General features: G+C 33.4%; 1 protein-coding gene across 6 annotated transcripts in view; it reads left to right on the top strand.

Annotated features, from left to right (window-relative positions):
* Nucleotides 1–17,984, top strand: part of ADAMTS20 (ADAM metallopeptidase with thrombospondin type 1 motif 20) — a 195,783-nt gene that overhangs the window by 132,066 nt on the left and 45,733 nt on the right. For all 6 annotated transcript variants that reach the window (XR_010932368.1, XM_067696234.1, XM_067696235.1 and 3 more), the window contains one exon: nt 14,833–15,000. Coding sequence is in view for 5 of the 6 variants with exons in the window: in XM_067696234.1 (XP_067552335.1) it covers nt 14,833–15,000 (168 nt within the window). In the remaining variant the exon portion in view is untranslated. The remainder of the gene's footprint in view (nt 1–14,832; nt 15,001–17,984) is intronic.

The following is a 17,984-nucleotide window of genomic DNA, read 5'->3' as shown; positions in this document are numbered from 1 at the left end:
TTTTGGTAGAATTAAGGGCCATTCAACTCTACCTCATTCAGATAACATAAACTGCATATTTAAGTGATGTTTGTTTGTATGTATTTGCTCGTTTTTTTTCTACATAACATTTTTTTCATTCAGTAAACATTTATAGATGTGGTTTCTGACCTTATTAAGTTTAGAATTCTCATTTATTTTTTATTTCAGCATCTTTAATGTGTGGGCATATTTTGGTAGAAAGTCTAGTTATTTTTGTTGATGCATAATTTATACATGAAAATCATCCTAATATCCAAATTTCTATTATGTTAACAAGGATATGGTATTTATTTAGATATAATTAAATAGGCCATTTAAGATTATGGTTTATATTGAGGAGAGCTTTGGAGACGTTTTTTGTATTTCATGAAATTAAACATTGTCTTGAAGTTTTTATGCCTGTGTCACTCTCAAACTATGAGGATTTTTTAGTTATTTTTAAGTCAAAATATGGAGAAAACTTGTACATAAAACTCACTTCCTTATTGACTGGGAAAATGTTTCCCTGTATATATATATTAATACTTAGGAAAACTCTAGAGAAGTTTTTAAAAGAGAAATTAGTTGGAAAGATTTTAGCTGTGGCTATGATAATGAAAAGCAGATTCTTTTTTGAAAGCTATTTTATCAGAAACTAAAATTTATAAGTCTGGGAATAACTTCATGATTTCATTCAGATACCTATGTCATAGTGAATGAGGCAATATAAAACTATAAGATTTATTTGAAATTTCTTAGGAAGTAAAGGATGGCATATTCTCCTACCAATGGATGTCCTGTAATTCAGGTGTGCAGGAATTTGGATTTTCTGGTTTGAGTAAATAATACAGCTTTAAAAATAAACCCATAAATATATATCTAAAAAGTTAAATTATTGTGATTCTTGAAATGTTTTAAAAATACTGTTTTCTTACATTTTTTTGGTATTATACCTTTAAAATTGGGAGAGACTTTCAATTTCCTCTTTCCTATCCTTCTACACAAAGCATAGATTATTTACTAAGTTTCTCATCTGAATTATACACAGTTTCTATGTTGATGAACCTTTCTAAAGTTGGAGACCATACATAACATAATCCACTTCTTTTTAGGAAAATTATATGACTGCTCTTCTGTATTTTGAGGTAAAATTGATATATATGGAATATTCCTCTGTAACTCTCATTCTGCACCTTGAAGTAAGAATACATCAAATTCCTCCTCTACAGAGCAAATACTTGAAGGCAGCTATTTTTCTGTTTTCCTGGTTAAATATATTTATTTTGTTCAACTCTTTAATCATTGTAATCACCTTTTTTTACTTCTCTCTCAAAATCTAACATCTAGAATTTCATTCATTAGCAAAAATGGTCTAACTGTAAAAAGAATATTGCCACCCTTGATATGAACACTGAGCCCAATATAATCAATATTGCATCAAATTTCAGTTCCTAGTGGTCACCTAGTTTTTTTTATACTGATCTTACATCAGTATAAGCCTAATATGTATGGTATATGATACTGTTATTAATCATTTTATTTTTCCTTAGCAGTAGATATTTTTAAGTAAAAGTATAGAACTTCTATTTTTTTCTCTAGTAGTTTGCATTCGTATAGTTTTTATTTAAATTCTCATATTTGACTTTTAAATAAATCCTTCCAACTTTATGTCATAAGTAAATTGGGAAGCGTGCATTTCATGTCTTCATAAAGTAATTAATAGTCTCCTCCATACCCAGGTGGATCCAGAGCTCAAGCACATACCTCTAGAGAGAGCTCACCCAGTTTGGCATTGATCTCCATTAATGAACTAAATATCATCGATTACAGTTTTGAATATAGTCTTATTAATGTAACACATGTACATAGTTAAAAAAATAAGTGATGCTAAAATGCTGATAAAGAAAAAAAGCTATCTCCTGTTGCAGTCTTTCCTAACCCAGAATTAATCTTTAAATCCTTTTATCTATGTCTTCTGATACGTAATTCCTTATTCCCGAACAGGCTTACTTTGCTATTTATTGATGCATCAAAAAAAAAATTACCTATTGACTTCCTTTTATAGAGGTTGACTATTTAATTCCTAAATGGACTGCTAATTCTACAATCCTATCTTCAAAATAAATCTTGATTCAGTCAACAGTCAGTGTTCCTTACGTCACTGTGAAGCCAAGTAGTGTACTTTGAAGCACTGTGCTCCTTTTTGAAAAATTAATTAATTAATTAATTTTTTGGCTGCGTTGGGTCTTCGTTGCTGCATGCAGCCTTTCTCTAGTTGCAGTGAACGGGGGCTACTCTTCACTGTGGTGCGCGGGCTTCTCCTTGTGGTGGCTTCTCTTGCTGCGGAGCACAGGCTCTAGGCGTGCGGGCTCAGTAGTTGTTGCGCACGGGGCTTACTTGCTTTGCAGCATGTGGGATCTTTCTGAACCAGGGCTACGAACCTGTGTCCCCTGCATTGGCAGGTAGATTCTTAGCCACTGCGCCACCAAGGAGGTCCCTAAAGCACTGCTCCTTTCTTGCACAACTCTGATTTTCCTAGAGTTAGTAACTGCTTCCTTTAAAAATTTGCTTAGTTTTTCTTTGAATGTTCCAATTATTATTTTTTCTCTCAAGTGCTTGAACACGTATATAAAATCTCTATGAATGTTTTTTTCTAAATGCTCAGATATTTCTCTTTCCTAGACTCCTCCCAGAGCCCCCTGACCCCCAGTCATCCTCTTCTGATCTGGCCAGGACAAACAACCTTGCTGACCATTCTCTAATCCTGTGAAGCCTTTCACTCAGTTTCGATTATGATGACTTTTTCTTGCATCACATGTTTTTTTTTTTTTTTTAATTTACTCTTGCATATGAAAACACTTTTCCCTGTATCTTCTGGAAAGATGAAAAATGGGAGGTACATTTTTCCTTTTGTGCAAATCTGAAAATGTCTTTGGTCAGTCCTCATATTTCATTGATAATTTGGCTGGTTTTAGAATTCTGGCTTGAAAATAATTTCCCTCAGAATTTTTAAGGGATTATCTTATCCTCTAGCATTCTGAGATGTCTGGTGATTCTGACTCCTCATTTGTTGTAGGTGCCTTTGTCTTCATGTCTGTGTCACTGAAGCTTTTGGTATCCTTGTCCCTGTTGTTCTGATATTGCATGATAAAGTGACTTAGTGTTTGTGTGTTTTTAAAATTCAGTTTGTTAGGCATTCTATAGGCCCTTTCATTAAGGAGACTTGTGCTGAGAAAATCAACTTTGTTATTTCTTGGATAATATCTATGCAACTATTTTCATTGTTCTTTCTTGAACTCTTTCTAGTTGAATATTAGAATTCTTGATCCTCTAATTCTCTTATTTTCTGTCTCTGTCATTTGATTTTACTTGATGGGAAACTTTGTCAGTGTATAAACCATCTCTTGAATTATTTATGTTATTACATATTGAATTATCCAAAGCCTTTTCTTGCATTCTAATTGCTTTGGGGTCATAGTATTCTATTCTTCTGTTGCCCATATAGCATCTAGTCTCTCTCTCTCTCATATTAATTACTGTTTTTTTGAGGGGAGATTCTCTCTTGATGGTCTCCTTATCCTTTGGACCCTTTCTTTGGGTAAGGGTGGGAGTGGTTTTCTGGTTTTCCTATGGAAGTCTTTTCTTTCAAAAGTTGATAATTTTCTGCAGCTCATATTTAAGAGTAAGGCACTAGAGAATTGATATGAAACTGCATTTGGATAGCATCTAGTGACTGATGATATTCCCTGTAAGTCAATAGTTTAAGGTCTTTTCTCTTGGAGACACAGTTTCTCAGAGAAGAACCCTTGAACCCCCTGCCAGTGAGCAAGAGTACTCTGGGCAGAGAGATTAAGGGTCAAGAGTTCAATGTGTAGAATTCCCTTATTCTTCCTCCAGCATCCCCAACTCTGGAACTCCTGCAATTTAATTTCTCCAAAGAATAAACCCCTCATCTACCTAAAGAGGAGTTGAGGAGATGTAGCCCTTCTTGTTGCATCCAGGTGATAAGTGGTTCAGAGGTCTTGTAGGTACAAGGTTGTCTTGCTTCACATTGGTCTTTTCTCTTCTTTGCATCTTTCAGTCTGTTTTATTGGCTTTGACTTTGTGGGTTGAAAAAAAAAATCAAGGAGGGAGGGGGCAATGAACACATATGATCACTCCATCATTTTTAACGGAAACTGGTTAGGTTTTTGTTGGGGTTTTTTTTGACCATATGTCTATTCACCTCCTATTCTTTCTCTTCCTTCTCTCCACTCTGAAATAACTTGAAGTATGTCTGATGAGTTTTTCAGCATCTTGGTAAACAGAATTTTTTTACAGAGGGAACAAGATAGGGTCTTACCTGAATTCCCTTGAGGTGGTTACCCTCCTTCTCTCACTACTGAATGAGCTACAAATGTATGAGTGTTGAACCATGCCCCTATTCCATTCAAGTGTTTAATAGAGAAACCCACACCATGGATTGTATTTTCACTACCTTTTTTAAAATTTATTTACTGAGGATTTGGGAAAGGAAGAAAAAGACAGGGGAACGGAGGTTTAATATGACTTTAGAGTATTGTGTCAAGCACTGTTTTAGGTTCATTCATCCATTATCACCTTTAATCTCACAACTACCCTGAGGTGTAGGTGTTATTATTGCCAGTTTATGATGAGAAAACTGAGGACTAGGAAGGGTAAGACCTAGCCCAAGGCTGTTCAACTGCTGACAATTGAGGTTCAAGTGTAGGTCTCTGATTCCAAATCCCATGCCCTTTTTATTATTCTATCTTCCACTCCCCAGTAGTAAAAACTATAAAACCCCGCCTTAAATTTTAACATAAATAATCTTTATCTGATTAATATAATTTTAAAGTTAGCTTAAGTTCACTGAAAAATTAATCCCGAAAACATTTTTGCCTCACAACTTTTATTGCATATGATAAATAGACATAAATAGGTGCAGTGGGTATCGCTCCTTTAATTTCAACTCTGACTTTTCCCTTATCAAAGCCTTCATAGAGCTCATTTTTTATTTCTCATCTGAGAGTTCTCTGTGCATATTCCTTTTCAGATCTTTATAAACCTACTTGAAAGCAAACTTCTTGGCTTTACTTCTGTTAACTCCCACAGCTAGCATGAAAACATTTGTAGAAACTTGAAATGGTAAATCCTGCTATTCTGTTGGCACTTGATTTTAAGAATTTTGTAAATGTTACCGTAGTAAGTAATGCCTTGAAAGTCAATCTATTTTTTTAAAGGTATGCTTTAGTTATTTTTCTGATCTCTTTACCTTTTTATGGTCTACCCACACTGAATAGTTTTCTGCTTTGTTCCATCCAGGAAAGCAGATGCTCATGGTTCTGAATGCAGCTCCCAGGGGTTAAAATGTGGGTTTTTATCACGGAACGTGCCATACCATCTAACAAAAGTAACGTCCCAGTTGTTGTGATTTGTATAAAGACATCAAGAAAAAGTAAATGCACAATAATGGCCCCTAAAGAATTGTTAAAATTAGACAAGAGTTATATTATTCTCATATTGAGAGTAACAGTTTTTTTCCTGATACCATGTAATTGTTAAGATTTATGTTAGTGAGTTAAAATCTCTGAACAGGAACTCTTTAGATGAGATTTTACAGAGGCGTCTGAAATGTTCATTACTCCTTTGTAATGCACATACACTATACTATTAGACAGAAAGTTAAAAGAATAATCTACAAGCTTTAAACTAATGCCAGTTTTTCCTGAGCAATTTTATTTGCTACAAATAGTGCTTACATTTGAATTAGACTTACATTTACTGTTGCTTCTAGCAAAATAAACCTGAGTTCTGTAACTCATGTTTGCAGGTTTATAGGGATTGTTTATCAAATCTTATTATTGAAGAAAATGAATCCAATAATTGAGTATTTTAGTTATCATATACTGGGGTGATTTTTATCCCAATTTCCTAATATTTATGTGTGGAAAACAGTATATGATAAGTGAAATTTTCTGTATAAAGTACTTGCATGAGTTATTGCAATTTTGCTTCAGGTTTTATATTTGAAAGTGAAAATAATCACAACATTTTTCCATAGCTATAACTATATTATAGTAAATTATCTTTAAATATTACTTGCAATTTAATTAGCCAGATAAATTATACATGAGATAATTGTGTTGCATTGACTAGCTTAGAACTGTAAGTCCATTTTGTGTGTGTATGTAAATATATACATATATACCCCCCCAAAAAATTTTAGAACATGAAATAGAAATCAAAATATTATAATTTTTACAATAATATAAATGTAGTGAAAGTTTACTGGATATGTTTGTTATTAAGCATATATTTCTTTGTCCTTTAAGTTGAGACTCAAACATCTTTGCAAATGAATCTGACTTGAAAAATTTTAAATATCTAAATTTGCAGATTTTAAATATAATCAGATACAATGCAACTGAATGAAATATTTCAGTAGTACGTATTGTAAAAACCAAATGCAGTCTTGCATAGTCAAAGGGTGTCTGTAACAGGTTAAAAAGGAAATATTCAAACTCCATTAAACTTTAAAACTCTTAAGTATAATCTTTCAGGAAATACTATGAATGGGGTCCCTGTTGATAAGATTTAGTATCTTACTCCTTACTGCACATATGCATTGAATTAAAGGAACAGTAGCAGTACTATATTTACAGAGTTGACACTCTACTCTTAATATGCATATTTTTGTCTTTTTTTGCTTCTCTTTAAACAGAGAGATACCCTACTCTACTATACTCTGGCTGTTTTGCTCTAACTACTTTAATGTTTTACTTCTCTAATAGTTTTGGAGCTCAATTTAAAATAGTATTCCACCATTGTAAGGAATGCCCTTAATTACAAAGTATTAATAGTTGTATAAAACTCATAGCTAAGATTTTTCTATAGTGGGGCTTTTCTCTTAGATAGATAGTTATCGTTGTCTTCCTGAAATTTAAAAAAAACATGCTGTTCCTGGGGTTTAGATGTAGTCTGTTTGTTTGATTAGCCTCTTTACTTAATTTAGAGAATGTTATAATAGGCTTCTTAAAAATCAGAAAGAAAAAAAGAAACATACATATCCATGAATGCATACACACAATAGTGTTTTATTCCATAGAATATCTAACTTCTAGACTGTTTTGGCCTGAAACTCTATTATTTCCCTTTGTAATATGTCATTTCATAGACAATTTTTTTGTTTCATAAGAGTGTTGTAAAGACATTTAACATAATCACCAAAACATAGTTTAAAAAAATTCTCTGGCAAAATAGCTATGATCAAAAATTTTCCATGAAAAATTTAAAATTTAACTTTACTATAGAAGCATACAACTGTTCAGTTTTGAAAAGTTCAAAACAAAGATAAATAATACATGTTCCTATAATGAGAAATTCATTGATACTTTTGGAATATTCATAAAGACAAAGAAAACGACAACTAATCCTCTCAAATTATTTCCAAGTACATGATTATGTTTTAGCTACTATGATACGTTTGTGTTTAAATCAAAACCTCTCCATTTTTTTCATTGTAAATTGATGCTTCTTATTCAGTTGCACCTGTCCTGATGGAAAGCATTTCTGGTTTGTAGTGAGAAGGTATATTTGGACTTCGATTTGTAACGTGAAATGATTGCATTTCTGTGAGTTTAGCTCTCCTAAAACAAAAAGACTGTGTGAACCCCTTTGTCACTTGATAGCAGGTTTTCCTTGGTTGTCTTAGCTAATACCTGTCATACAGTAAGCAATAGGATGGACATGACTCCCAGCCATCCAGTTGTGAGCTTTCACATTTTCAACAGATGACTGTGGACCTTGCTGTCAGGAAACAGAGATAATGTGACATCTAGAAATAAAGTAAAAATTCATTTCTTCATTAGGTTGTTTGATGACTTAATGATTATGTTTCGAAAAACAACCAGAAGAGTCCAAAGATTCTGAAAAGCAAAGTGAAATTGATTAATAGTAACTCACTTATTTTTATTCAGTTTTGTATTTTCTTGTTAGTCATTTTTTGCATAACAACATTAGAAAACTAAAATTAAGTCAAGTTATGCTATTTCTGATAGCTGAAAAACTAAATGTCATTATTTTTAACTATCCCTGAAATGGTTTGTGATAAACCATAATATAGAATAAAATGTTTACAATGGTATTATCAAATTTTGATAATACTTGTTTAATGTTAAATATTTTCCTTATCAGCAAATGAAGAGGAATGTTAAGGAAGCTGTAGTTTTATTGCTACAAGATACTTTTAGTTCTGACTAATTGACCTTGAACGACTAACTGACCCTGCTGACTTTAAACAATGGGGTCATTGCCAAATTTACTGATTGAAGTCCATTTAGAGAACTGGAAATTATTTAGGCTATATATTGAATTAATTAGGAAATTTTAAATAAAAAACCGAGAATCTATGTGAATTGCTAAGTTTTTCTGTAAAACCTGTGCTTTCACTGATTGGTTGCTTATCTTGATAATCATTAAAAATATTTAATGTAGAACTTATAGTTGATGTTATAGCTCTTTTCTAATATTAAGTGTTTCTAATAATAATTTTCTAATATAAAATGTCAAATATTAGTTTTAGTACTTATTCTTAGAGTTATTTAGCTAAAGTTTACGTGAGGAACATAGAAACAAAAATATACTCCTTCATCCATAGATGACACTATGCAGTGGCAAGTGAAATAGACATTTCTAGCCAAATTTCTAGTCTAGCTACTTTTTTTTTGCCTAGCTACTTTTCTAGTCAAACTTAATTAAAATAGATCCCACGAATAATTAATTCTTACTCTTAACTTTGACTTCACTTGTTTTTCAGTAGACCAAACTTTAGGTTCTTTTCTTTTTTACTCCGGTTTTCAAAGAGCTAGCTAAGGGATCTTTATAGCTAAAATTGAGGCTGACCATTACTATGTAATTTAAGCATTAAATTTAAAATATACCATCTAAAATCAGCTAAGGTAGCACCAGTGAAATAGTTATTATTTTAGGAGAACTATGGTTCATGGTACAATGGTACAATTATTTCTTCTTTTGAGAAGAAGAATGGTTCATAACACGTTAAATTAGGAACAAGTGATTCTGGGGTTCTTTCTACTTTTCATGATTTCCTGTAATAAGTCTGTTCCCAGTAGAATTTATAGTCTAGCAGGGAAAAGAAACAGGGGAAGAGGTAACCAGGTATTGAGGTATAAAAGCTCTGTAAGAGCCACACCTAATCTAGCCTGGACTGATATCCTCCAGCAGCCAAAGGAGGCTTTGCAGAGGGAATGAGATTTAAAACTCAGCACTGAAAAATATGTAGGGATTGAAATGGAAGGAGAGTGCTGGGACTGGAGGACATGACATGTGCAAATGTCGTGAGCTGGGAATGAGCAGAGTGTTTTCCAGGAAACAATATTCTCTCTCTATGTCATCGTCCCATTCGCTTTTACATTATGGGAGACATTTTCATGGTTGTCCTTCATATAATTAACATTAAGTTTTGTAGGATTCTTTTTATTCTTTATTAATTTTAATATTTTTTACATTTTGCTATAGCATTATAAATTTTTTAGAGTTTTTTAAGTTTGGCCCCTTCTCTCATTTAAAAAATTCCTTTCTCCTTACCTTTACCCAGACATTTATATGAAATAGTTATTCTTTTACTAATATTACGTATGAAAAATAGAGGTTGAGTGAGATTAAAGAACTTACATACAGTTACCCAGTTTGTTGTCAGTAAAAGGCAGTTTATACATGACAACGGTATAGTGTAACAGTTACTTTTCAGGTCTATTTTATTGTTAATTAGGGTACATACTAATTCTCCCAATATCAGTATGTTTCCCACTACTTTCAGAGAGGATAGAGACCCAATCACCATTACAGTTTATGAAAGTCTAACACACACGCACAAACTCCACAGTTTTCCATTTTCTAGAACTGGAGCTAGGTAAACTTCATTTCCTTGTTTTATTTTGTCTTGCAATTTAAGTTTCTAGAATTAAATTAACAACAAGTTTCTCACAAATTGTCAATTCATTCATTCTTCTATAGTATCCTTATATGCAAACAAAGCAATAATCCACACTTCCAATATCAGAAGTAATCATTCTGTAATTATGTACAACTTCATTTGAAAAACGAGAATAGACTTGTTCCAAAGTTAATCATGTGAAAATGGACTCATTAATTCCAACTGTCCATCTTGAGATTGAATGTGCCAGTCAACCTGCACAGTTCTGGATATTCTATTCTATTTTTAGGGCCTGCAAATTCTACATTTGCTTTGAACACCCTGTTTTCCTTAAATAGGCATATGTCTTCACCTAATTTATAAGAATAGTCAATTCAGATTACTTACATTTAATGTCACCACTTCCTATAGCTATTGCTCCCTAGTATTCATGGAAAAATCTCAGAAAGGGTTAGTTAGTAAGACTGTCAACTAAGGATGACAGAGATGATTTTAAAGAAAAACAAACTTTGAAGACAATGCTGGAAATAAATCTTACAGTTAATCAAAAAATGGTACAGATGAACCAGTTTGCAAGGCAGAAATAGAGATACAGATATAGAGAATAAACGTATGGACACCAAGGGGGGAAAGAGGGATGGGGTGTTGGTGGTGGTGGTGGGATGAATTGGGAGAGTGGGATTGACATGTATACACTGATACGTGTAAAACAGATGAATAAGAACCTGCTATGTAAAAAATAAAATAAAGTTCAAAAAAAATTATACAGTTAATAAAACCTCAAGGGAATAAGATGGTATTAGGGATATAAAATAGAGAAAAACAAAAATGAAAAGAATTACTGGGGTCCCAGAGCAAAGAATGACCATGTTTGGGTTTTTCTACCAAATAAGCTATTTTGTGGAAACTTTACAACTCAGAATGTATTGTGGTTTGAGAGAAGGAAGGTAACATTTCACTAGTTATTTACTCTATGACTGCTTCGTTCCAACCAAAACATAATTCTTTGCATAATGTGTTCTCTTTTACTTAAATGCCCACATGGAATTCATCAGACATGATAAAATAATGTACTTATTCCTTTTCAGATCTTGGGGAAAGAGAGTGCTACTTTAAAACTGTAACAAAAGCATAATTTACTTTGCAATTCTTTGATTTTATACATTTTGTCTATCTTTCCTAGAAGACTTTGAGTTTAATATCCAATAAATATATTTCATGGAAAAGTAAACTTTTAATAAATTATTTTAGAGTTTAATTAAAACAAATACCTGCTTGCACCAAGAATCAACATCAATTAATCAGCTGATATTTATCGTACCTTCCACTTTGTGGGTGACGTGGGTGATCTAAAAGGTCCTTGACCTCTAGAAGTTTGGATAAAGTATGTGACAAAAATAGAAAATGATGAAGTGCCAAAAACAGAGACAGAAGAGTTCAGAGAAGTGAAAGATTGATATGTATTCACCTTAGACATGGGATGGACTTAGAGCTTTAAGGATAAGTACTATTTAGAAAGCACCAGGGCAAGTGATTAGTCAAAGTAAAAGGAAATAATATGAATCAGGTACTGTGGTGAGTGAAAATGTCACCCTAAAGAGAAAGTAATTATGTTATACGTTAGTAGAGCAAAGGTTGCGTGTTGAAAAGAAACAGAATATTGTGCTAGAAAGGGATGTTGACTGAAATTTGGTGAATCAAGAAAGCAAGGAAGAGGTTTGTTTTCGTATTGTATTAAGGACAACAGAGATTCATTGTCAGTTCTTGAAAAAAATAAAGAAGCAATATGTTTAAAATTATGTTTAACACTAGTCTTGGTTACAGATTAGAATAACAAAGAAGAGAAAGAATAAAAGGTGACTTCCAGTTAGATGAGGAGAGGCTATTCAGTTCTGTGAGAAACAGTCCTCACTTTGGTAGTGAACTGTAATGTCCCAGTTTACATTCCACTCACAAATGCTGCTTATAGAGGAAATGCATTGTTCAATTCTAAAGTAGAATCTTTAATGTCTCTTCTTGTGTTAGTTTCATAAATGAATTGGTCATTCTTATCAGAAATATCAACAATTTACTGCATGTTTACTGCACGATTCTTGGATTCTTGGCACTGATAAAAGAACTATGAGAATTTTGCAAAACAGAGACACATGGGCATTAGATAAGGCACATCAAACAAATATACAAGACCATCTGTCTTTGTCCATCAGCAAAACTACATCTTCAAGACTGAGTTTAAATATCACCTCTCCCTGAGTGCTTACCAAATATCCCATAAAGAAATGACTATTTTTCACTATTTTCTTAATTCAATAATATTTTTATTGTATTGTCTTAATGGTTTTTACTGTCTTGTATTTTTATTCTGATCTTTATTGAATTTAATATTATTTAAGATGTACTCTGGCATTATTCATTTAATAGATGGTGTCATTTAGATTATAAGCACTTTGAGGATAAGTCAAGGCAAAAGATGGTTAATGAATCTATATTTATATGCTACTCTTGGTATATGGCAAAAACTCAATAATATTCATAGAGTAAATAAAATAGTAAACATTTTTCCATCTTCCATAAGTACTACTGGGCTCATATCATGAGTATTCACAATAATGATTACTTTTTACAAGGGACTATCAGGGAGAGTAATAAATCCTCCTTTGTTCAAAAAGTCACAGTTTAAAAGTTAGAAAAAATACACAACCAAGGAGAAAAACATTCTTGTATGTGTGAACATGCATGTATACTCCCAGATAATATACGCCTGGTACTCAATAGTATGTGATTTGTTAGTATAAACTATGTTATACTCTTTGAAAAATAAACAATGTAGTCAAGAAACAGGCAGGGAAGTGCCCAAGATAAGAGACCAAGAGGAGTAGAGCATAAAGGTAGATCTGAAAGGGAAGGTCAGTAGTAGGAAAGATGATATCGAGCACATTCAGAATGAAACAATGCCATTTGCAGCAACATGGATGGACCTAGAGATTATCATATTAAGTGAAGTAAGCCAGACAAAGACAAATATCATATGATATTGCTTATTTGTGGAATCTGAAAAAAAAAAGATACAAATGAACTTATTTCCAAAAAGAAATAGACTCACAGACATAGAAAACAAATTTATGGTTACCAAAGGAGGAAGTGGGGGACGGATAAATTAGGAAGCTGTGATTAATGTTTACATACTACTATATATAACATAGATAACCAACAGGACCTACTGTATAGCACAGGGAACTATACTCAGTATTTTGTAATATCCTATAAGGAAAAAGAATATGAAAAAGAAAATATATATACATACATATATGTCTCTCTCTCTCTCTCTCTCTCTCTCTCTCTCTCTCTCTCTCTCTCTCTCTATATATATATATATATATATATATATATATATATCTCTGAATTGCTGTGCTATAAACCTGAAGCTAACACAGTATTGTAAATCAACTACACTTCAATACAAAAATAAAAAATAAAAAAAATAGCAGGAAAGAATGTACATGTAATACAGTTTATCAAGACCCGTTAACAATTCACACTGAATTAAAGTGTGTTCTAAGTGGCATGTAAAGCTGTAGGTGTTAACAAGAAGAGAACATCTCAGATATGGTAATGTCTTAATAATCAAGGTACCAAGTTAAATTAATTCCCCACACAAATGGGATATAGTATTGCAGATAACATATAAAGGTAAATTATCCCCAAACTATTCATTTTTTTAATTTAAAATATTTTAAACATCTAATACTCTATATTAATCACTCTTTGAACTCATAATATACATAAAATGCATAATATATTATCTAATGTTCTCAGAACTCAGTATATGTTTCTAAATGAAACCATATGTAACCAGCTGTCTCAGAGGAATGAGAGGAGTTATCTGGAATCCGTGTCTTCTTTGCTTAACTTTTCCCTGGTACATATATCATGCTGAAAATTGTCAACATCCTCAGAGTATATGAAGGAAAATGGTAGAAGAGGAAGCTAATATTCACTGAAGATGTACCCTATGTAAAAGGACTGGATTAGATATCTCATTTTCTTTATCTTATGTTAATCTTCATAATAAACCTCTAATATTGGTGTCATTATCATCACTTTATAATGAAGAAACTGAGGTTTGGCCAGGGGATGAAATATACTCAAAGTCACCCAAATAGTAAGTGGCAGAGCTGGTATTCAATGCCAGAGCCCAAGCCCTTCCTCTCCTCTGCACTGGAATTGCTTATAAAATGGCAACTGGCTGAAAAAGGAAGTCTGATCACTGTTTTACATATATCCTTACAGAGATTTTAGGTAGTTTGTTTTTCACTAAATATTTTGGAGGGTTGATGATGGGGACATACAGTTGCCAGATGGAAGTGAAAAACAAACCTGAACTGAATTGCGCTTTAAAAAATTAATTTTATACTTTCTCATAGTTTCCTACCTTGAGAGATTTTTGTTTTGTTTTGTTTTTGACATCCAAAGCACAGTTTGCACTATGGCAAGACATATGGGGTTAAAAATTGAATAGGTGGCGACCATACAAAATCGAAAGCAAGTTTTATTGAAATATGTGTGATAACAGGAGTTAGCTGCAGATAGTCTTTAACCTCAAAAGATCTAAAGCACTTATGTGCCAGAAGAGTGCTTGGTATATGGTAGACAATCAATACTTTTTTGAAGAATAAATGGATACCTTATCATATCAATATCAGTGATGGTCGAGGGCAGATTGGCAAATTTTAAATTCTCTCATTAGAAATATCAAAGTATATCTTCATGAAATATCAAAGTGATGATGTTTTGATTGCTTCATTTTACACTTCTTGCAGATAAACTTTAATTAGTAAAGATAAAATGAATCAAGTGCATTCATATTTATTTTCCAGTGCTCAGCTCCTTGTGGTAAAGGTTTAAAGTACCGTGAGGTGATTTGCGTTGACCAATTCCATGGGAAATTAGAAGAAAAATATTGCAGTCATCTACAGAAACCTCGAACTCATAAAGCTTGTAGATCTGTCAGATGCCCTTCATGGAAAGCCAAAAAATGGAATGAGGTATGTAAGATGTTTTATGATTATATATGTATTTTTGCATTTACAGAGAAAATCTTAATTCATTCTGTATGCTTTCAATAACCTTGAAAGTTTTAGTCTACTAAATGTGTTTTATTCTATTGCACAATTTTTTTGCACTATGCTCTGAATTAATATTGTACAGTGTTCACACGTTTGCTAAGTTCATAGCTTAATTAACAAATTAGTCTTTTTTTTTTAAACATCTTTATTGGGGTATAATTGCTTTACAATGGTGTGTTAGTTTCTGCTTTATAACAAAGTGAATCAGTTATACATATACATATGTTCCCATATCTCTTCCCTCTTGCGTCTCCCTCCCTCCCACCCTCCCTGTCCCACCCCTCCAGGCGGTCACAAAGCACCGAGCCGATATCCCTGTGCCATGCGGCTGCTTCCCACTGGCTATCTACCTTACGTTTGTTAGTGTGTATATGTCCATGACTCTCTCTCGCCCTGTCACAGCTCACCCTTCCCCCTCCCCATATCCTCAAGTCCGTTCTCCAGTAGGTCTGTGTCTTTATTCCTGTCTTATCCCTAGGTTCTTCATGACATTTTTTTTTCTTCTTAAATTCCATATGTATGTGTTAGCATACGGTATTTGTCTTTTTCTTTCTGACTTACTTCACTCTGTATGACAGGCTCTAGGTCTATCCACCTCATTACAAATAGCTCAATTTCGTTTCTTTTTATGGCTGAGTAATATTCCATTGTATATATGTGCCACATCTTCTTTATCCATTCATCCGATGACGGGCACTTAGGTTGTTTCCATCTCCGGGCTGTTGTAAGTAGAGCTGCAATGAACATTTTGGTACATGACTCTTTTTGAATTTTGGTTTTCTCAGGGTATATGCCCAGTAGTAGGATTGCTGGATCATATGGTACTTCTATTTGTAGTTTTTTAAGGAACCTCCATACTGTTCTCCATAGTGGCTGAACCAATTCACATTCCCACCAGCAGTGCAAGATTGTTCCCTTTTCTCCACACCCTCTCCAGCATTTATTGTTTCTAGATTTTTTGATGATGGCCATTCTGACTGGTGTGAGATGATATCTCATTGTAGTTTAGATTTGCATTTCTCTAATGATTAATGATGTTGAGCGTTCTTTCATGTGTTTGTTGGCAGTCTGTATATCTTCTTTGGAGAAATGTCTATTTAGGTCTTCTGCCCATTTTTGGATTGGGTTGTTTGTTTTTTTGTTATTGAGCTGCATGAGCTGCTTGTAAATTTTGGAGATTAATCCTTTGTCAGTTGCTTCATTTGCAAATATTTTCTCCCATTCTGAGGATTGTCTTTTGGTCTTTTTTATGGTTTCCTTTGCTGTGCAAAAGCTTTGAAGTTTCATTAGGTCCCATTTGTTTATTTTTGTTTTTATTTCCATTACTCTAGGAGGTGGGTCAGAAAGGATCTTGCTGTGATTTATGTCATAGAGTGTTCTGCTTATGTTTTCCTCTAAGAGTTTGAGAGTTTCTGGCCTTACATTTAGGTCTTTAATCCATTTTGAGCTTATTTTTGTGTATGGTGTTAGGGAGTGATCTAATCTCATACTTTTACATGTACCTGTCCAGTTTTCCCAGCACCACTTATTGAAGAGGCTGTCCTTTCTCCACTGTACATTCCTGCCACCTTTATCAAAGATAAGGTGTCCATATGTGTGTGGGTTTATCTCTGGGCTTTCTATCCTGTTCCATTGATCTATCTTTCTGTTTTTGTGCCAGTACCATACTGTCTTGATTACTGTAGCTTTGTAGTATAGTCTGAAGTCAGGGAGCCTGATTCCTCCAGCTCCTTTTTTCATTCTCAAGATTGCTTTGACTATTCGGGGTCTTTTGTGTTTCCATACAAATTGCAAATTTTTTTGTTCTAGTTCTGTGAAAAATGCCAGTGGTAGTTTGATAGGGATTGCATTGAATCTATAGATTGCTTTGGGTAGTAGGGTCATTTTCACAATGTTTATTCTTCCAATCCAAGAACATGGTTTGTCTCTCCATCTATTTGTATCATCTTTAATTTCTTTCATCAGTGTCTTATAATTTTCTGCATACAGGTCTTTTGTCTCCTTAGGTAGGTTTATTCCTAGATATTTTATTCTTTTTGTTGCAGTGGTAAATGGGAGTGCTTTCTTGATTTCACTTTCAGATTTTTTATCATTAGTATATAGGAATGCCAGAGATTTCTGTGCATTAATTTTGTATCCTGCTACTTTACCAAATTCATTGATTAGCTCTAGTAGTTTTCTGGTAGCATCTTTAGGATTCTCTATGTATAGTATCATGTCATCTGCAAACAGTGACAGCTTTACTTCTTTTCCGATTTGGATTCCTTTTATTTCCTTTTCTTCTCTGATTGCTGTGGCTAAAACTTCCAAAACTATGTTGAATAAGAGTGGTGAGAGTGGGCAACCTTGTCTTGTTCCTGATCTTGTGGAAATGGTTTCAGTTTTTCACCATTGAGGATGATGTTGGCTGTGGGCTTGTCATATATGGCCTTTATTATGTTGAGGGAAGTTCCCTCTATGCCTACTTTCTGCAGGGTTTTTATGATAAATGGGTGTTGAATTTTGTCAAAAGCTTTTTCTGCATCTATTGAGATGATCATATGGTTTTTCTCCTTCATTTTGTTAATATGGTTTATCACATTGATAGATTTGCATATATTGAAGAATCCTTGCATTCCTGGAATAAACCCCACTTGATCATGTTGTATGATCCTTTTAATGTGCTGTTGGATTCTGTTTGCTAGTACTTTGTTGAGGATTTTTGCATCTATGTTAACCAGTGATATTGGCCTGTAGTTTTCTTTCTTTGTGACATCCTTGTCTGGTTTTGGTATAAAGGTGATGGTGGCCTCGTAGAAGGAATTTGGGAGTGTTCCTCCCTCTGCTATATTTTGGAAGAGTTTGAGAAGAATAGGTGTTGGCTCTTCTCTAAATGTTTGATAGAATTCGCCTGTGAAGCCATC

Source organism: Pseudorca crassidens, chromosome 11 (assembly GCF_039906515.1).
Source record: "Pseudorca crassidens isolate mPseCra1 chromosome 11, mPseCra1.hap1, whole genome shotgun sequence".
Taxonomy (NCBI): domain Eukaryota; kingdom Metazoa; phylum Chordata; class Mammalia; order Artiodactyla; family Delphinidae; genus Pseudorca; species Pseudorca crassidens.
The sequence above is the reverse complement of the archived record's forward strand: the minus strand, read 5'-3'. Positions and strand labels throughout refer to the sequence as shown.